Source organism: Hoplias malabaricus, chromosome 10, assembly GCF_029633855.1.
Source record: "Hoplias malabaricus isolate fHopMal1 chromosome 10, fHopMal1.hap1, whole genome shotgun sequence".
Taxonomy (NCBI): domain Eukaryota; kingdom Metazoa; phylum Chordata; class Actinopteri; order Characiformes; family Erythrinidae; genus Hoplias; species Hoplias malabaricus.
In genome coordinates, this window is record NC_089809.1 from 42,902,199 (window position 1) to 42,922,107 (window position 19,909).

Genomic DNA, 19,909 nt, shown 5'->3' on the forward strand with positions numbered 1-19,909 from the left:
GTGTGTTCACTGCCTCTAGTGCACTAGTGTGTGGGTTTTGTGTGTTCACTGCCTCTCGTGCACTAGTGTGTGGGTTTTGTGTGTTCACTGCCCCTAGTGCTCTAGTGTGTGGGTTTTGTGTGTTCACTGCCCCTAGTGCACTAGTGTGTGGGTTTTGTGTGTTCACTGCCCCTAGTGCACTAGTGTGTGGGTTGTGTGTGTTCACTGCCTCTAGTGCACTAGTGTGTGGGTTTTGTGTGTTCACTGCCCCTAGTGTGTGGGTTTTTGTGTGTTCACTGCCGCTAGTGTACTAGTGTGTGGGTTTTTGTGTGTTCACTGCCTCTAGTGCACTAGTGTGTTGGTTTTTGTGTGTTCACTGCCTCTAGTGCACTTGTGTGTGGGTTTTTGTGTGTTCACTGCCTCTAGTGCACTAGTGTGTAGTTTTTTGTGTGTTCACTGCCGCTAGTGTACTAGTGTGTGGGTTTTGTGTGTTCACTGCCTCTAGTGCACTAGTGTGTGGGTTTTTGTGTGTTCACTGCCTCTATTGCACTAGTGTGTGGGTTTTTGTGTGTTCACTGCCCCTAGTGCACTAGTGTGTGGGTTTTGTGTGTTCACTGCCTCTAGTGCACTAGTGTGTGGGTTTTGTGTGTTCACTGCCTCTAGTGCACTAGTGTGAGGGTTTTGTGTGTTCATTGCCTCTAGTGCACTAGTGTGTGGGTTTTTGTGTGTTCACTGCCTCTAGTGCACTAGTGTGTGGGTTTTTGTGTGTTCACTGCCTCTAGTGCACTAGTGTGTGGGTTTTTGTGTGTTCACTGCCTCTAGTGCACTAGTGTGTGGGTTTTTGTGTGTTCACTGCCTCTAGTGCACTAGTGTGTGGGTTTTGTGTGTTCACTGCCGCTAGTGCACTAGTGTGTGGGTTTTTGTGTGTTCACTGCCCCTAGTGCACTAGTGTGTGGGTTTTTGTGTGTTCACTGCCGCTAGTGCACTAATGTGTGGGTTTTGTGTGTTCACTGCCTCTAGTGCACTAGTTTGTGGGTTTTGTGTGTTCACTGCCTCTAGTGCACTAGTGTGTGGGTTTTGTGTGTTCACTGCCTCTAGTGCACTAGTGTGTGGGTTTTTGTGTGTTCACTGCCTCTAGTGCACTAGTGTGTGGGTTTTTGTGTGTTCACTGCCTCTAGTGCACTAGTGTGTGGGTTTTTGTGTGTTCACTGCCTCTAGTGCACTAGTGTGTGGGTTTTTGTGTGTTCACTGCCCCAAGCGCACTAGTGTGTGTGTTTTTGTGTGTTCACTGCCATAGATGGGTACACGGTTTGTTGTATTTTGTGCAATGACAAATATTTGCACGTCATTCATTTCATTTCTCAAAACTATAAATAGGCTTTTATCCCAGTTGGCTCTGGCTGCGGAGGCTTCTGCTTGCAACCTATGGTCCTCAGATACGACGTTAACCTTCTGACTGCTGTTGATAAAAACTGACACAACATTAGCAGAGATACAGCAGAAGGTGCAAATCCTGAGGCCTGAGGTGCTCCTGGAGCACACAAACCTGTCACCTCTCCAGGGGTGGACTACTGACACTGGCCACCAGGGGGCCCTCGACCAGCACTAATTTACACTAACCAATTTTTACTGATTGCCACTGTGCAGGTTAACCAATCAACACCAGGTTAGAGACAAAAAGCAATGACTGCGCAGTCACAGCATTTGAAATCAGTTTTGAAATGTTACTGGTGTATGAGTCTGATTTTGCAACCAATCAGCATTCAGTTACACCTGAATTGTTCTTTAAGTTGAGCTATGTGGAGCTAATTTGGAATCTCTGTTATTAAGAAGTAAAAGGATAACCCTACACCCACGTTGAGTGAAAATTTAAAAAGGAAAGAGGAGCAAGGGAAGCTGTGTTACTGGAAAATTGCTTAAGGTAAGACTTCTGTTTGTGTACTCTGGCTACTCGTGTTGGGAAGGAGGGCATTCAGGGCTTTTTTCATGTGTGTGTGAGGAGTGACGGACGGTAGGAGAGGGCCCTGAGTGGGTTCAGGCCCAGGGGCCCATGATTTATTAATACGTCCCTGATCCTCTCAGGGACAGCACACTGGTGGTTCAGTCACTAAGTGTACAACTAGGCCCCCTCCACACACACACACACACACACACACTGTTTTTAAAAGAACAACTGGTCTCTCATTATTTAAAGAGGACCAAGCCCACTTTATGGCGTCAAAGAATACACAGCACATTGAATTTGGAGATAAACTATGGAGAGAGAGAGAGAGAGAGAGAGAGAGAGAGAGAGACCCCTGATCCTGAATGGAGTGGTTGTAATGATGAGAGTAATTAACGCTCGGCGGCCAATCAGATATCAAATCCAGAGCAATCAGACCCCCGCCCCCCCGCCAATCAGCAGCGCCTAATAATCAGCGCGGGCTTACACACACAAGCTTCAATTAACTCAACAGCGCCACTCTCTCTCTCTCTCTCTCTGTCTCTTAATAATAATAATAATAATTGGGTGTTTATATATAAAACTAATATACATTTTAAGGACATCTACATCAATAATCATAATAATATATTAATAATAAATAAGTTATATATTATAAATTATATTAAAACATTAATAACAGAAAATACCAATAATATAAATTAGAAATTACAGCAAACATAATTATAATAATTATAATAAAATAAAAATAATAAAAAGGGTCGATGTAACACTGGAGGGACGGAACGTTGTAACACCGGAGAGACGGGTGAGTGTAACACTAGAGAGACGGGTCAGTGTAACACCGAAGGGAGGGGACAGTGTAATGCCTGAGGGACGGGTCAGTGTAATGCTGGAGAGACGGGTGAGTGTAACACCAGGGAGACTGTCGGTGTAACACCGTAGAGACTGTCGGTGTAATGCCGGAGAGACGGGGCGGTGTAACGCCGGAGAGATGGGTCATTGTAACGTCTGAGGGAGGGGTCAGTGTAACACTGGAGAGACAGGTCGGTGTAACGCCGGAGGGACGGGTCGGTGTAACGCCGGAGGGACGGGTCGGTGTAATGCCGGAGGGACGGGTCGGTGTAACACAGGAGAGACGGGTCGGTGTAACGCCGGAGGGATGGGTCATTGTACCGTCTGAGGGAGGGGTCAGTGTAACACTGGAGAGACAGGTCGGTGTAACGCCGGAGGGACGGGTCGATGTAACACAGGAGAGACGGGTCGGTGTAACACAGGAGAGACGGGTCGGTGTAACACAGGAGAGACGGGTCGGTGTAACGCCGGAGGGATGGGTCATTGTACCGTCTGAGGGAGGGGTCAGTGTAACACTGGAGAGACAGGTCGGTGTAACGCCGGAGGGACGGGTCGATGTAACACAGGAGAGACGGGTCGGTGTAACACAGGAGAGACGGGTCGGTGTAACACAGGAGAGACGGGTCGGTGTAACGCCGGAGGGATGGGTCATTGTACCGTCTGAGGGAGGGGTCAGTGTAACACTGGAGAGACAGGTCGGTGTAACGCCGGAGGGACGGGTCGATGTAACACAGAAGAGACAGGTCGGTGTAACGCCGGAGGGATGGGTCGATGTAACACAGGAGAGACGGGTCGGTGTAACGCCGGAGGGACGGGTCGGTGTAACACAGGAGAGACAGGTCGGTGTAACGCCGGAGGGATGGGTCGGTGTAACGTCTGAGGGAGGGGTCAGTGTAACACTGGAGAGACGGGTCGGTGTAACGCCGGAGGGACGGGTCGGTGTAACACAGGAGAGACGGGTCGGTGGAACGCCGGAGGGATGGGTCGGTGTAACGTCTGAGGGAGGGGTCAGTGTAACACTGGAGAGACAGGTCGGTGTAACGCCGGAGGGACGGGTCGATGTAACACAGGAGAGACGGGTCGGTGTAACGCCGGAGGGACGGGTCGGTGTAACACAGGAGAGACGGGTCGGTGTAACGCCGGAGGGATGGGTCGGTGTAACGTCTGAGGGAGGGGTCAGTGTAACGCCGGAGGGATGGGTCGGTGTAACGTCTGAGGGAGGGGTCAGTGTAACACTGGAGAGACAGGTCGGTGTAACGCCGGAGGGACGGGTCGATGTAACACAGGAGAGACGGGTCAGTGTAACGCCGAAGGGACGGGTCGATGTAACACAGGAGAGACGGGTCAGTGTAACGCCGGAGGGACGGGTCGGTGTAACACAGGAGAGACGGGTCGGTGTAACGCCGGAGGGATGGGTCGGTATAAGGCCGGAGGGACGGGTCGGTATAACGCTGGAGAGACGGTCCGGTGTAAGGCCTGAGGGACGGGTCGGTGTAAGGCCTGAGGGACGGGTCGGTGTAAGGCCTGAGGGACGGGTCGGTGTAACGCCGGAGAGACGGTCCGGTGTAAGGCCAGAGGGACGGGTCGGTGTAACGCCGGAGAGACGGGTCGGTGTAAGGCCGGAGGGACGGGTCGGTGTAAGGCCGGAGGGACGGGTCGGTGTAAGGCCGGAGGGACGGGTCGGTGTAAGGCCTGAGGGACGGGTCGGTGTAAGGCCGGAGGGACGGGTCGGTGTAACGCCGGAGGGACGGGTCGGTGTAACGCCGGAGGGATGGGTCGGTGTAACGTCTGAGGGAGGGGTCAGTGTAACACTGGAGAGACGGGTCGGTGTAACGCCGGAGGGACGGGTCGGTGTAACACAGGAGAGACGGGTCGGTGTAACGCCGGAGGGATGGGTCGGTGTAACGTCTGAGGGAGGGGTCAGTGTAACACTGGAGAGACAGGTCGGTGTAACGCCGGAGGGACGGGTCGATGTAACACAGGAGAGACGGGTCGGTGTAACGCCGGAGGGACGGGTCGGTGTAACACAGGAGAGACGGGTCGGTGTAACGCCGGAGGGATGGGTCGGCATAAGGCCGGAGGGACGGGTCGGTATAACGCTGGAGAGACGGTCCGGTGTAAGGCCTGAGGGACGGGTCGGTGTAAGGCCTGAGGGACGGGTCGGTGTAACGCCGGAGAGACGGTCCGGTGTAAGGCCAGAGGGACGGGTCGGTATAACGCCGGAGAGACGGGTCGGTGTAAGGCCGGAGGGACGGGTCGGTGTAAGGCCGGAGGGACGGGTCGGTGTAAGGCCGGAGGGACGGGTCGGTGTAAGGCCGGAGGGACGGGTCGGTGTAAGGCCTGAGGGACGGGTCGGTGTAAGGCCTGAGGGACGGGTCGGTGTAACGCCGGAGAGACGGTCCGGTGTAAGGCCAGAGGGACGGGTCGGTATAACGCCGGAGAGACGGGTCGGTGTAAGGCCGGAGGGACGGGTCGGTGTAAGGCCGGAGGGACGGGTCGGTGTAAGGCCGGAGGGACGGGTCGGTGTAAGGCCGGAGGGACGGGTCGGTGTAAGGCCTGAGGGACGGGTCGGTGTAAGGCCGGAGAGACGGGTTGATGTAAGGCCTGAGGGACGGGTCGATGTAAGGCCTGAGGGACGGGTCGGTGTAATGCCGGAGAGACGGGTCGGTGTAATGCCGGAGAGACGGGTCGGTGTAACGCTGGAGGGACGGGTCGGTGTAACGACGGAGGGATGGGCCGGCATAGGTGGACATTGTCTCCGCAGTGGTGTGGGTCTGTAATGGAGAGGTTGTTTTCCAGCGGATGCTGGCAGACACCTCACTTCTCTGGGGCACCATTGTCCAGCAGCTCCTTGCCCCACAAACTACCCCCACCACCAGCAGCAGCATCCCTCTAAAAGCCCCAAAACAAGAGGGCCAAACATCTGCCTCCCTGCCCTCTCCACTCCAGAGACCATCAGCCCTGAACCGTCCACAATGTGACCCCCCCCCACACACACACACACTTCAATGCAAAGTAATTACTAATCATCAATCAAAATTAATAATAGCTGATTGGCTTAGTGTGGTGGAAGGGCTTTATTTGGAGTGTGTGTGTGTATGTGTGTGTGTGTGAGAGAGAGAGAGAGAGAGAGAGAGAGAGAGAGAGAGAGAGAGAGAGAGAGAGAGAGAGAGAGTGTTGAGGGGGTGGTCTCTCTCACTCAGCCACTGAGACTTGACCCAAGCTGTTTGGCACCCACTGAGAAAGTGAACGCCCCCCTAAATAAATAAATAAATAAGAAATTAAAGAACAGAGAGAGATAGAAAGGACAGAGAGAGAGAGAGAGAGAGAGAGAGAGAGAGAGAGAGAGAGAGAGAGAGAGAGAGAAAGAGAGAGAGAGAGAGAGAGGCGGCTTGAATGAGGAAATGAAGCGTAATTTGAGGAAGATGGATGAGCCTCCAGGGCAAGCCCCCCTCCCTCCCCCTTCTATCCTCTTGTATTGATGATAAGCGTTTGAGAGAGAGAGAGAGAGAGAGAGAGAGAGGCGGGAAAGAAAAAGGGGACCCTCGCTCGTGTTTATGTCTCAGTATGTGACCAATAGAGTGAGAGAGAGAGTGTGTTTGAGTGGTGAGGAGCAAGACCCTAAAAAAACCCAACACACACACACACACACACACACCCTCTCTCTCTCTCGCTCTCGTGCACGCGCACGCACAACTACTACTGCTAGCTCCAGAGCGCGCGCCGTGTGTTTAGCGGTTGTTGTCAAAGTGGAAACCGAGGGAAGACGCGGCGGAGAACGAGGACAACAAGGACCTTTCATCATTATTATTGTTACTTCTATTATTTTTACTATTTATTCACTTATTTTCACACTTTGAACTTTGCTGGAGAGAGGAGCAAACCGGGATTATCTTCACCCCCTTTTTCGTCCTCCAGAGAGAGAGAGAGAGAGAGAGAGAGAGAACATTTCTGATTGAAACTTTGTTTTGAAACTTTACTTCTTTTTGTACGCGGCTTGTTGGAGCGGTGCAGACTGAAGGAGGGCAGGGGTTCATCTCCCTCTCTGTCCCTCCGTCCCTCAGAGAGAGAGAGAGAGAGAGAGAGAGAGAGAGAGAGAGAGAGAGAGAGAGTGTGAGTGAGAAGACCCGACGATGCAGAGGCCGGGCGCTCCAGGCGCTGCCTTCTCCATAGACTCTCTGATCGGCGCTCCTCAGCCTCGTCCCGCCCCGCTGCTCTACACCGGCTTCCCGATGCTGATGCCGTATCGGCCGCTGGTGTTACCCGCCACGCCGCTGTCCGCGGGTCTCTCGGCGGGTCTGTCTGCGGGTCTGCCGCTGGCCTCGCTCGCCGGTCGCCTGGGCAGCTCTTTGTGCGCGGGGCTCAGTCCCGGCGTGTCCTCCATGGTAGCGCTTCCCGCCTTCTCCGAGCCCGCGGAGAGCTTCTACTGCCCCGCCGAACCCCCGCACGGCGGCCGCCACAGCCCCCGAGAGGAGCTCCAGCACCACCGCGACAACAGCGCGCAGCTGCTCAACTTCACACAAACTTTCCACGCCGTGCCAGGTGAGCGCTCCGAGCACAAGATCACACCGTTTTAGAGACGAGAATGTCAACATTTTACTGAGTCAGGGGTTAAATGTCAACAAACGTTTTTGGTCGCACTGAGGTAAAATGTTACAGGTTTAGAGCAACATTACTGAAGCTAAACATTCAGGCTACTGGGGTAAACGTTTTCAAAGATACTAACGTAGAAAACTACCAGAGCTACTGAGGTAAAATCGTAAAGTTGCTGGAGTAAAAATGTCATAGTTAATAAAGTAATAAAACAAAGTTACTGAGGTTAAAAACATCAATGGTAATGAGGTAAAGTTATAAAGTTACTGAGGTAAAATGTCAGTTAATGAGGTAAAAAAAACGCTACTGAGGTCGAAAATAAAAATTCTGAGGTAAAATATCAAAGTTGCTGAGGTAAAATAATAAAGTTTCTGAGGTAAAATTGTCAAAGTTTTAAAACAAAGTTCTGTGGTAAATTCATATTTGGTGAGGAAAACAGAAAACAGGAAATATATTTACATTAAATAAGCAAAAAAGTTGCTGAGGTAAAAATGACGTATTGAGACACAGATGTCGAAATTATAGATGGCAGCTACCTCCAGGAAAAAAAATGTCAAATTAGCGAATTTAGAGACGTAAAATTTAAAGTTTCTAGAATTCAAGGGACAAGTGAAAATGTTACTGAGGGAAAAATATCAAAGTTATTGATAGAAAATGGTCAAGGTGCGTGATAAAAATATGAAAGTTACTGTGGTTAAAATAGCAATTTTTAAAAAATATCCACATCTGAGAAAAAAAATGTCAGACCAGAGTTTGGTCTTAAAATACTGATGTGCTCAAATCCACAGGACCTGCAAATGTCTACACTGATGTTTTATTATGATGATTATAATTTTATATTATTTTATTCTATTTATTTAGTTAATGACCTTTTTGAAGGGGGGGGGGGGTTTAGACCGAGCTGGATACTGCATTTTTGGCACATGTTGGTTTGAGTGTTTGTAGTTTTTCTTCATCACCTCAGCTGACCTCAATGCCTTCAGCTTTGATAGAAAATATGGGACTGAACTTTTGTTTACTTTTTATTTAGCCATCTGATTCAGTTATGTGTTTATTTATTTATTTAAACACATTCACTCATTTCAGTCCATTAATGACACATTTAAGATCACAGATATATAGAGAGTAAAATCTAAATTATAAAATAAAGACATTATAGTTGTATTACGTTTTATAAATAATGCATGTCAAAATAATTTGAATTAAAATTGAATTTACTCTTTTATGATTTTCAGCAAATAGAATATAAATAGTTTATAAGACAAACGTTTATAGCTTGTGGATTTTACAGGTGACACTTGGATTAAACAGCAATGTTTTTCTTATTCTGTGAGAATTATTGAATGTTAATGAAATATAAGAGAAAGAAATAAGTGGAATAACATTAAATTAATGCGAAGAGTTTTTTTGACGTAAGATGATTACGGGAAACATTTAAAGCTGCCGTTTTTGAAGGAAATATTTTACAAAAGCTTCATACGAACCTTGAGCCCAAAGTTAACCCCCTCGACCCCGTGAGACCCCCCTCTGTTCGCGGCTCGACGTCAGTGAACCTGGAGGGCAAACTTCAAGGCCAAGACATTTTATGCAAGGGCTAGTCAATGCTAATGCTAACACTAATCACATGCCCCCACTCTCCCTCTCTCCCTTCCCCCCTGTGCAGGTGAAACTAAACTCTACAGTTCTGACGACGAGAAGCTGGAGCTGAAGTCCGCGGAGGCCGCGTGCAGTGACCGGGACGAGAGCTCGGGCGGCGACAGCGAGAACGAGAGCTTCTCGGACGGGGCCGCGTGCGCCCCGGGACACGGCGCGCGGATGAAGTCCGTAAACGGCGGGGGAGCTGAAAGAGGAGGCGAGGAAAGGGGAGGCGACGAGGGTGGAGGTGGTGTCAGAGGGTCTCGCGAGCCCCTGCCTCCTGGCGCCTCGGCGGCCAAAAGCCGGCGGCGACGGACCGCGTTCACGAGCGAGCAGCTGCTCGAGCTGGAGAAGGAGTTCCACTGCAAGAAGTACCTGTCGCTGACGGAGCGCTCGCAGATCGCGCACGCGCTCAAACTCAGCGAGGTGCAGGTGAAGATCTGGTTCCAGAACCGGCGCGCGAAGTGGAAGCGCATCAAGGCGGGGAACGCCGGCGCGCGCTCGGGGGAGCCGGCCAGGAACCCCAAAATCGTCGTGCCCATCCCCGTGCACGTGAACAGGTTCGCCGTCAGGAGTCAGCACCAGCAGCTGGAGCAGGGAACCAGGCCTTGAACAAACAAACAAAAACAAACAAAGAACCATGCAGAAAAACTAAAGACCTGCTCCAACTACAAAATGCATGAAGCACAAACAACAAAGGAATTAACTCGAGTATCTTCACGGATACCTTTATATCAATAGATGTTTTTAATACGATATTTTGTCGAGGTTTTATTATTCGTTTTCTTCCCCCTTCTCCGAATCCTAATTGTGTCCCTGTCTTTAATTTATTGCTTTGTACATTTGTAAATATCGAAGCGTGTCCGAATGACACACATGTGCACTATGAAATATGATTGTAAAAGGACGTTTTTAAAAGTATTTATAAGTTGCTGTCTACTTTGGTTAGCTGCATGTGCCCACACACACACACACACACACACACACACACTTGTTCAGAGCTCTTTTGGACGTTTATCAAAGGGCAGATTTTGGTTGTTGTCCTCCACATTTTTGCATGTGTTTTCCAAATCATCGCAGTCGTTGACAGGCTATTTTCCCCATTTATTTTTTCTTTGTGGAAAACAAAAGGTGAATGGTTGAAATAAATAATCAAAATACTTTAAAAAAAATGCACGTGCTACACTTGCAGTGATGTGACAAATCTTGACCAAAAGGGTTAAACTCTCTATAACTAACATTCAATTAAGCTGGAAATAAGTCCCGTAATTGATTCCTAATCGCGACTCTTTGAAGCCTAATTATGAAGAATGGCTCCATCGCGCCTTAAATTAAGCAGGATGACGTAGCCTATAATTAACCAATAGATTAATTGATATGTTGCTATGGATGCGCGTGGTTAGTTAAGATGATAACGAGGAGCGCTTTCTCTTCCTCGTTAAGCTTCATCAGAAGGACACGGGGATCAGGATGTTGTTTATGGTCTTTTCCTGTTGTTTCTGTCAAAGCTGACTGCACTGTTTGGGCTCGAGACCCAAAACACTCGCTGGGGAACAACAAGCGAGGACTTCCGGATTAAATTAGTTTTAAATGATTAAAAAAAACAAGAAAAACACTGCAATTTAGAAATGACTGAAAATTACGTTCAAATGCTGTTTTTTTTCCTCACGTAAATAAACTTCGTAAATCTTACATTTGAACGTTTTTGTACCAATTTTAAAATTCTCATATTTTGGCCATGCGCTTTACAAATACAAGAGATATCAAAGGTATTTCCTAATTAATACACATAGAATATTAATGATACATCCCTTATGTGGTATTTAAGTTCACACCATGTTACAGGGAAAACAGTTACAGCAGTTAGTTTATGAAACACACAAAACAACTTTGACCTCAGCTGGTGACGATGCTAATAAAAATTTCCCATATTTTCCTGCTCTGATTAATATTCAGAATTCATGTTTCAATATTTATTTTATTCTTTCTTGTCACTTCTCCGTTATTTACATATCACACATTTTATTGTGACGTAACACATATTGTTTAGCTACAATTTTCATGGTACTCATTTTTGTTCAAGTTAAAAATATTTGATGTTCCCCACAGAAACTTTGATGATTATTTAACGCTACAATAAAAAAATGCAGTCATTTATAACAAAAAAAAAAAAAGCAGGATTGAAGCTTTTGGTTTAAAGGCAATGACAATCACTGCCCCTCAGATTTTTCCTGGAGCCAGACGAGGAGACCTTTAGGACCAAAAGGTCTCAGAACTCAAGAGGTCAACACTTTAATTACAAATACACGTAAATTCACTCAAGAAACAGATAGATGTATGTAACTTTTCTAAAACAACAATGAAAACTAACATTTCACTCCTCAGTTTTACGCATGTTTTATATTCAAACTCAAATTTTATTAAAACAAACAAATATAAATGAAAAATTAGATTAATTTGAGTCTTAAATTTCCAGATTTGAAATTGTAAATTGGGGAGTGGAAAGTTTGCAGAAATATTTCTTGATTATAAAATTGTGTCCAATCAATTTAAACACTTTTGTTTCAAAACTGGAATTCAGTGTAACATCAAAATCCACAATCTTTCCTTCTTTTTTCCAAGGTTTTGGTAAGTGTGTATGTGTGTGTGTGAAAGAGAGAGAGAGAGAGAGAGAGAGAGAGAGGAGGTTTTGTTAATGAGTGTGAGACTCATTTGTCTCTCTTTAGGAGGCCATGTTGTCAGAGAGGAGAGTGATGGATCCCAACACTGGTCATATCCACCTAACAGTAATGATCTTCAACATCAATCACTCTCTGTCTCTCTCTTTCTTTCTTTTCTTTCAGTAGTTTCTAACGCTAGGTTTTGTACCCCAGGCTTGAATGCAATTATATTCAAGTTTTCGTCATCTATCAATTTTTTTTAACGTGACATATAGTAGTTAGTCAGACAAGCCTGGTAAAGATTTGGATTTGTGCTCCATTAAAAGGAAATTTAGACAAGCAGTTTTTTAAAACCGTTTTGGAAAAAAATGCCAAAATAAGTAACTTAGCGGGGCAAACATAACTTAATATCTACATGCTGTATTTTATTATTAAAACCTGCTACAGTAAAAAGGAAATGTGAAAAAAGTGAATAGCTCTGAATGCCAGTTCCGACAGTTAACCAGGCGTTTACAAAGACATCCTTTATTTAATCTAAATTTATTATTATTTGTGAAGGTATTATTTTACTTGCCCAATTTTGGAAGACCCTGTAGTCATTTCATTTTCTGTATAAGGCCATCCCCATTCCTAAATATTATTTTAAACAGGCAAATGTATGTGTTAGCTTTTACCTCAGGCTGCAACGGTTTTTTTAGGGCCTCTTACGCACTTCGCTAGATTTTATGCTAATGTTTACGAGTTTTAAAAATTAATTATGATTTAAACGTATAATTATTCAGACTAAATACTCTCTTCGTCTTCTATATATCCAACAGGAAGTTAATAATAACTGTAATACCTCTTTTATTAAAAAAAAAAAAAAAAGCCAGACATTTTTTTTACCTCAGACATGCGCTGATACGTGCTAGTTCGTATGCTAATGTATAAGGGGTTTTTAATAAAATAGTTTTGACTGACATTAGTCCTGAAGTAATAATGTATTTTTTCAACACATCAAACGTCAAAATAACGCAGTTTTCAGAAAAATCAAAACACAGGTGAATATCTTAAGTGAAAAGGCTGATTCAGTAAAGACGGTGTTTAGCACTAGCTAGCACATTAATGCACCACAGACATTCACTGGTGGGTACAATGCGGTATTTACCTTTTTATTTAATAATGATTTCAGCGGCGGTTACTCGCTTATTTACTAATATTGCCAAATAAATGCTGTATATTTTTAGACAAGTGCCAAAGCTCAGGGAGAAATTGACACAAAGGTGGAAGGCACTGCTTCGTTGTCTAACAGTGAGCACAATTACCACGTCTAAATATTCTATTTAAATCTTCTTTATTGGCACCATTTTCTTCTAATGAGAGCAATTCTAGCTGCCACAACTACAGTTTAGCAGCATGTACAGTCCTAATGTAAGTAGCTTGCAAAGACCATTTGATCACGACACAGTAATAATAATAATAATAATAATAATAATAATAATAATAATGGTATTTAAAGCACACATACTGTCTGTATAGGTTTGTCTGGCTTTTCCTCTCTTCTGTCCTGTCTTCTCTCTAATTCCTCTGAAAGGAGTTTAAAATACATAAAACATTGATATTAAGAATGATTAATAATAGATCTTACAGTAATCAGAGCCCTTATTTAATGGCTAGCTTGCATTTGGAAAGTAGAATCATGCCCCCCCTGAAGTTGATGACATTAATATTAATGATATTAATGCTAGCAATAATCACTGTCAGCTCATTTGACAACTGTAGGATGTGATTTCTTTAACCCTTATGTGTAAGCTATGCTTTTAAACTACAATGTCTGGGAAATTCATTTTTAACTCTCACCAGCACAGTGTTCCAGGGCTATGACAAGTTTCAGGTAGGAGCCCAGTGTAAAAAAATAAAATACAATAGTGCTGACTCATGCAAAGAAAGGAGGGAGTACCTGCTCTTGATCTTTGGAATGATTTCAGATTTGGAAAAACTATTAACAGACGCTTTTTCACATCTGTAACTGCTCTAAAGTTCATTACAGCTGAGATCAGTGTTGTTTTGTAGTTTGTCTGCTACATCAGGACAGACGAGGCCGCTTCAGTTAAGGCTGAAATATTGGGGGAAATTTTTAACTACACATGATTATTCTATTCAGTACCAAGAATGCATTTTTCAGGCTCTTCGTTGTTTTTAATTTCTCCAATTATAATAACAACAACAATAATAAAAACAATACATTTTATTTAAAGTGTCTTTCTATGCACCAAATGACACTGCACTAAGAACAAAATAGAATTAGAACAGTAGATTTAAACAAAATACATTAAAGTTATATATTATTAGTTATATATTAACTATAACTTGTGATAAAACTTGTAGAACATAATAAAAATAGCATCCCTTGTAATTTAAAACTTATCCTTTTTCATTGTGTGTTTTTGGAACAGTCTTACTTTCCCTGAGTCTTACTTTCCATCAGCGACAACTTCATAAGTTCACAAGTAACCCACAGTAAACCCCAGCGCCTCACTTTGGACCAGTTTGTGCAGCAGTGAGCCGTTTGGCCTCTAGATAAACTGCATATTACAGACAAAATATGGAAAACAAATGTGAAGAGGAACTGGTGAGAATCAGAATGGATTTATTTGGTCAGTCGACACTTCTGTGCATGTGGATGACTCAACGTAAGGAGAAGAAGAACTAATATTAATGACATCAATACAAATAAAACGGTAACTAAATAAAAACAGACCAATGTTTAAAGTGGTTAAAATGATTAGGATAAAAAAGACAAAATGGAGGCTATAAGAGACCACCTTTGCTTCTACTGGGCTACATTTGTTTTGTTTCATTTCATACGAAGTCAGTTTTTAGCAGAATACTAATTACAGCGGTGTTAGACGCGGCTTAATTGCTGTTTATCTTTGTTAGTATTAGGATGTTATTTCCTAAACACACAAGTGAGATCTTCCTTGAGCTTTTCTTCGCCTGTGGCGCTGATGGAGGCCGTAATGAAACAGCTCTGAGCCTCTGTATCCACCAGCCCAGAGCAAGACTGAACTCAGTCGTGATGATGAGCTTCTCCTGTCCCTCTGAGTGTATTCATCAGACCAGGAAGTGCCAAACAGATCCAGGATCTGTGCTTCCGAACTTCCGGCACCTGCTATCTCCTACATGACACTTTACGTGCCTGTAAAATTAATTGTTTAATTGCTTTGTTTCCATCAATGTATCGTTACCTAACAGGTCTCCTATGCTACACCACCCCTTGAAGAGCTCCCCCTCCTCCTGAGCAGCAGCAGCAGCAGCAGCAGAGGCAGGATCCTCCGAGGCCCGGCAGCAGAACGCCACGCTGGGCGGAGGCCTGAATCCTGGGGAGTGTCTCGGGGACGCCCACGAGGCTGAAATATGGGCAGATGCATCAAATCGCACAAGATAAACAAGCGATGAATTTCATCAGGGCCATCATAGCCTTAATTTGGCTGCCTAATGAGTCAGATCCAGTGGCGGAGATAAAAGTTGTCAGAGGCGCGGCTCTAATGAATTTCTTGCCACTTGTAATCAAGGTTGGCTGTCTGAGGAGCAATGATTAATGGAACCCTGGAGGATTCCCTCGGCCTTCGGCTCTCATTACGGCTAATGCATTCTCAAGCAAATTAACGTGGGGTGGTGAGGAGGGGAGAGAGAGAGAGAGAGAGAGGAGGGAAGAGGCAGACAGCACAGCAGGGAGAGATGTGAGAGGAGAGGAGAGGGTGAAAGTGAGACTGAAAGAGAGACAGGCACAAAGCCAACAGCAGGGAGAAGGTGAGATATCATGAGATTTTGCGGGCAGTAGTAAAAATAAAATGTGTGGTTACAGAGAGAGAGAGAGAGAGAGAAGGAAAGACAGTGATATGGACCTGATACAAACAACAATCAAAGAAAACTATAAGCCTGTGAAGAAGAAGTGTAGGGAGTTTGAGAAGACAACAGGGAGACAGTTGTGTGACGAAATGTTACCGTTGCTGTTTTACCATAATGAATAAGATCAGGGCGTCACAGCGGCAGGGTCTCGGGGTCCTGGGTGTGTTCTCCATGGGTTTCCTCCACGTGCTCCACATGCCTCCCACAGTCCAAACACACACATGTTGGTAGGTGGAGTGACTGTGTAATATTGTGATCAGGTGAGTGTGTGAAACTGTCCACAGATGTGAGTGACTGGGTGAGTGTGTGAGTGACTGGGTGAGTGTGTGAAACTGTCCACTGGCGTGAGTGACTGGGTGAGTGTGTGTGTGTGTGTATGACTGGGTGAGTGTGTGAAACTGTCCACAGGTGTGAGTGACTCAGTGAGTGTGTGAGTGAGTGAATCTGTCCACAGATGTGAGTGATTGGGTGAGTGTGTGAGTAAGTGAAACTGTCCACAGGTGTGAGTGACTGGGGGAGTGTGTGTGTATGACTGGGTGAGTGTGTGAGTGACTGGGTGAGTGTGTGAAACTGTCCACAGTTCTGAGTGACTGGGTGTGTGAAACTGTCCACAGGTGTGAGTGACTGGGTGAGTGTGTGTGTATGACTGGGTGAGTGTGTGAAACTGTCCACAGGTGTGAATTTGTGACTCTGCAGGTGTGTGACTGCCCTGTTTGTGGTGTGTTTCTGTTTTGATGAATGAATGAATAAGGACAATATTGGCGTCCTATGGTATAAATCCTTTTATTGGAGTGTTTATTATGTCAATAGCCAGCCAAGCATCCAAGCACACAACAGCTAACTCTCATGAAAACACGTCATCACATTCAGAAACAGAGCGTAAAAACAATGGAAAAAATGTAAGAAAAAAATCAAAAGACAATTCAATAAAAGCAACAACAAAAAACAATATTTACATCTGGCTTTTTATAAATATGTCAAATGTACATTATACACAAAGTACCTTTGACGGTCAGACGGGACACATCAAATAAAAGTACCTAAAATAAAACGACGCGGACTGAGAGGGCTAAAATGCTCTCTTCAGGAGGATATGGCTAGTTTTAAGAGAGGGCAGTGCAGGTACCAAGAGCAGACGAATCCACCGCTAGTTCTCGGGATTAGGAACCATCCTCTTCTTAATACAGGAGCTGAACAGCCACCTCCACCCTGGCTCAGCAGACCGGGGAGCCGCTGGTGTGTTTCTCCCTCTGTGCCTCATACCCAACTCAAACGTTTGCTCTGAGTCTATGAGAGTGAGCTGATGTGAGGATGCAGATGTTTGGTGTATTGGCTTGGGTTGTTACCGCGGTCTATTCTGAATGATGAGAATGAACCCGTTGGCCTCATGGGGTGGGGTGGGGGTTGGGTTAGATCTTGAGTCACGATGGGGTTGATTTTAAACACAGCACAAAATACGGCCATTTCAAAATACACACCAAGTGGAAGCTAAACCAAGGCAGGCCGGCTGTGCCTCAAACGCTCCCGCCTCACCTGCATGGAAACGGTTCAGAAACAGGATGATCACCGCAGTGAGCTGGACACAAGGGCTGAAGGGTGTTCCCGGCTTAAAGTAACAGCTTCGAAATCATTGTGATGCTCCACTAAGGTGTAATAGGAAGCATAGTGCCTGTTCATTACTACTCTGGGTTCAGCACTGCAGAAACTGCACTATGTCACTTTAGGAGGCTGGTAGGATACCCCCCCTACCCAGTGCTGTAAAAGTTAAGCTGTAAAAGGAGCTCAAGAGCAAAAATAAAAAGTCTTAACTGGTGTTGCTTTAAAGTTTCAAATTCACTTTTGGGAAAACGATGTATTAGTGTCATACACAAATGTGAAGCAGCTTATTTATTTATGATAATGACATTAGTTCTATATTTACCTTAATGTATAAACGTTCACACCGACTCCAGCTAATGGACGCAGCTGTAACGATTTAAAACCATATAATGGCGTAGAGGTTTTTAACGTAGGTATAAAAGAGTAGGTGTCCTTATGAACGTGGATAAAGGCTCCATATTGTGCATGGATTATTACCTGAATTCATCTACCAAACACTCTGTAAATAAAATACTGAGAGGTAAAAAAAAAAAGGAAAAGAAATTATAAAAAACAATCTTAAATATGAATAAATTTCAAACTCTCAAACAGAGCAGTGTTGAAGATGTCCTGCTTTGCTACTATTTTCCCTCTTATTACATCCACACCACTTTCTTTTCAAGACTAAGAGTGCTTTTCCACAGCATGGTCCCTACTCTATCTATTCCACTCCTCCACCAGGTGAATCCGGTCCTGGTTCTGGAGGCGGGTTCTTGTTTAGTGGCTGTTCTCTCGTGGTTCAGAGCGAGTCGAGTAGGGACTAAACTGTGGCGTGTAAACCTTGCAGAGCGCTGATCGTCCAGAGAGAGTCGTCACTCTACGCCACGCAACGCAGACGACCAGCACCAACTCTCCATCTGTAAAATCTCCAGCTGCAGCAGAGATCACGTTTGTTTTTATCCGACTCACGACGGCAGCTCGTAAAATGACGCCGTGGTCTTTTGAAGAGGTTCAAACGCTCCTTGGATCGGTGGCCGACGAAAGAATCCAGCGAGAGCTGGACGCTGCAACAAGGAAGGAACAAACTCTACTGATCTGTCTGAACTGATGACGGAGCTGTGTTCAGTCCCAAACAACAACAACACGCCGATACACCATGAGTAAACACCGCTTAACGTTACCGCCGCCGTTGTTGTGGTTTCCAAAGACCACTGTTCCCCTTAGAGACGACACCTGATACATTTTATAGGGGTCTCTGGTAGTGGAATTACAAACAAGGGACCCGGAAACAAACAGAGGAGAATCCAGTAGAGTAGGTACCATGCAGTGGAAAAGCACCATATAGGAACAGTTGGAGAGAAAATGCTCACATGTCTAAGCTACTAGATATAAGTTAGCGTTAAAAAAAATGCTTTATTTATTAGAGCTAGCCGTCTTAGCATTTCTGCTCGAGCTGTTCCAGGGAGCTCCATACTCTTGAGCCTTTCTCGGCATCCAGCTTCTCTTCTGCTAATAGTTTAGTACCTAAAAGGGACAAGGCCGTCAGAGGGAAAGATAAGGTAAAGATAAGCTACTATATACACAGATCTTTACATAATCTGCTGCGCCGTCCTCCAGACGCTAGATTAACGACACCTATTCTAGATCAGTATGCCATAAAAAATGGTTCTCATCAATGCATGGTCAAGTAAGGTGGAGGTAAAGAAGCATTCTCTTGCACTCTTTCTTCCTCTCTTTGACTTTCTCTCTGTCTCTCACACAAACACAGAGGAGTTCACAGCACGTATAATGTTACCTAGCGCAGGGTTACGGACACCTGCCAGCGAGCCCATCTCTCATTTAACAAGGAGTTTTGTATGTGGAGACCCCAGTGTCAAACAGTCATGAGACCACTCCAGAGCCCTCCAGAAATCCATCTCACAAAGCCCTGATAATGGCACACTATTCTCAGGGTAATCATGCTCTTCAGGCTTGGCGTTTCTCTCTCTTTTTTTTTTTTTTGGTCCAACTGAAGAGGTATTCTTAGTGAGCCGTCTACTTTGATGAACACTGAGGAAATTCTTGGATGAGCTGAATTAAATCAGACGAGATGTACCTTATTACACACTGCAGAATAACACATATTCAAGTCTTTCTTCCAGCTACAGAGCGCACTACACACTTTGCCCATTTTATCAGCTCCACTGTCCACTCCGATCACGCTGTAGTTCTTCAGTTACAGACTGTAGTCTGTCTGTTGCTCTGCATACTTTCTCATCCCCCTTTCCCCCCTGTTCCTCAGCGCTCAGGACCCCCACAGAGCAGGTGTGATGTGGTGGTGGATCATTCTCAGCGCTGCAGTGACACTGACGTGGTGGTGGTGTGTTAGTGTGTGTTGTGCTGGTGTAGAGTGGATCAGACACAGCAGTGCTGCTGGAGTTTTTAAACCCCTCAGTGTCTGGACCGAGAACAGTCCACCGACCAAAAACATCCAGCCGACAGCGTCCTGTGTCACTGATGAAGGACTAGAGGACGAGCGACACACACTGTGCAGCGACAGATGAGCTACTGTCTCTGACTCTACATCTACGAGGTGGACCAACGAGGGAGGAGTGTCTCACAGAGTGGACAGAGAGTGGACACAGGGTTTAAAAACTCCAGCAGCACTGCTGTGTCTGATCCACTCTACACCAGCACAACACACACTAACACACCACCACCACGTCAGTGTCACTGCAGCGCTGAGAATGATCCACCACCACATCACACCTGCTCTGTGGGGGTCCTGAGCGCTGAG

General features: G+C 45.5%; 1 protein-coding gene across 1 annotated transcript; it reads left to right on the plus strand.

The window, feature by feature from the left end:
- Nucleotides 1-6,895: 6,895 nt before the first annotated feature.
- gbx1 (gastrulation brain homeobox 1) lies at nucleotides 6,896-10,175 on the plus strand. Its single transcript, XM_066682608.1, has 2 exons — nucleotides 6,896-7,318; nucleotides 9,033-10,175. The coding sequence occupies exons 1-2, from the start codon at nucleotides 6,910-6,912 to the stop codon at nucleotides 9,614-9,616; spliced, it is 993 nt and encodes a 330-aa protein (XP_066538705.1). The 5' UTR covers nucleotides 6,896-6,909; the 3' UTR covers nucleotides 9,617-10,175.
- Nucleotides 10,176-19,909: the final 9,734 nt, after the last annotated feature.

Bases quoted from the DNA above. Each gene is read 5' to 3' on its own strand.
- gbx1 (XM_066682608.1), top strand. From the start codon at position 6,910: ATGCAGAGGCCGGGCGCTCCAGGCGCTGCCTTCTCCATAGACTCTCTG. The intron at 7,319-9,032 runs GTGAGCGCTCCG...CCCCCTGTGCAG, and splicing joins AACTTTCCACGCCGTGCCAG to GTGAAACTAAACTCTACAGT.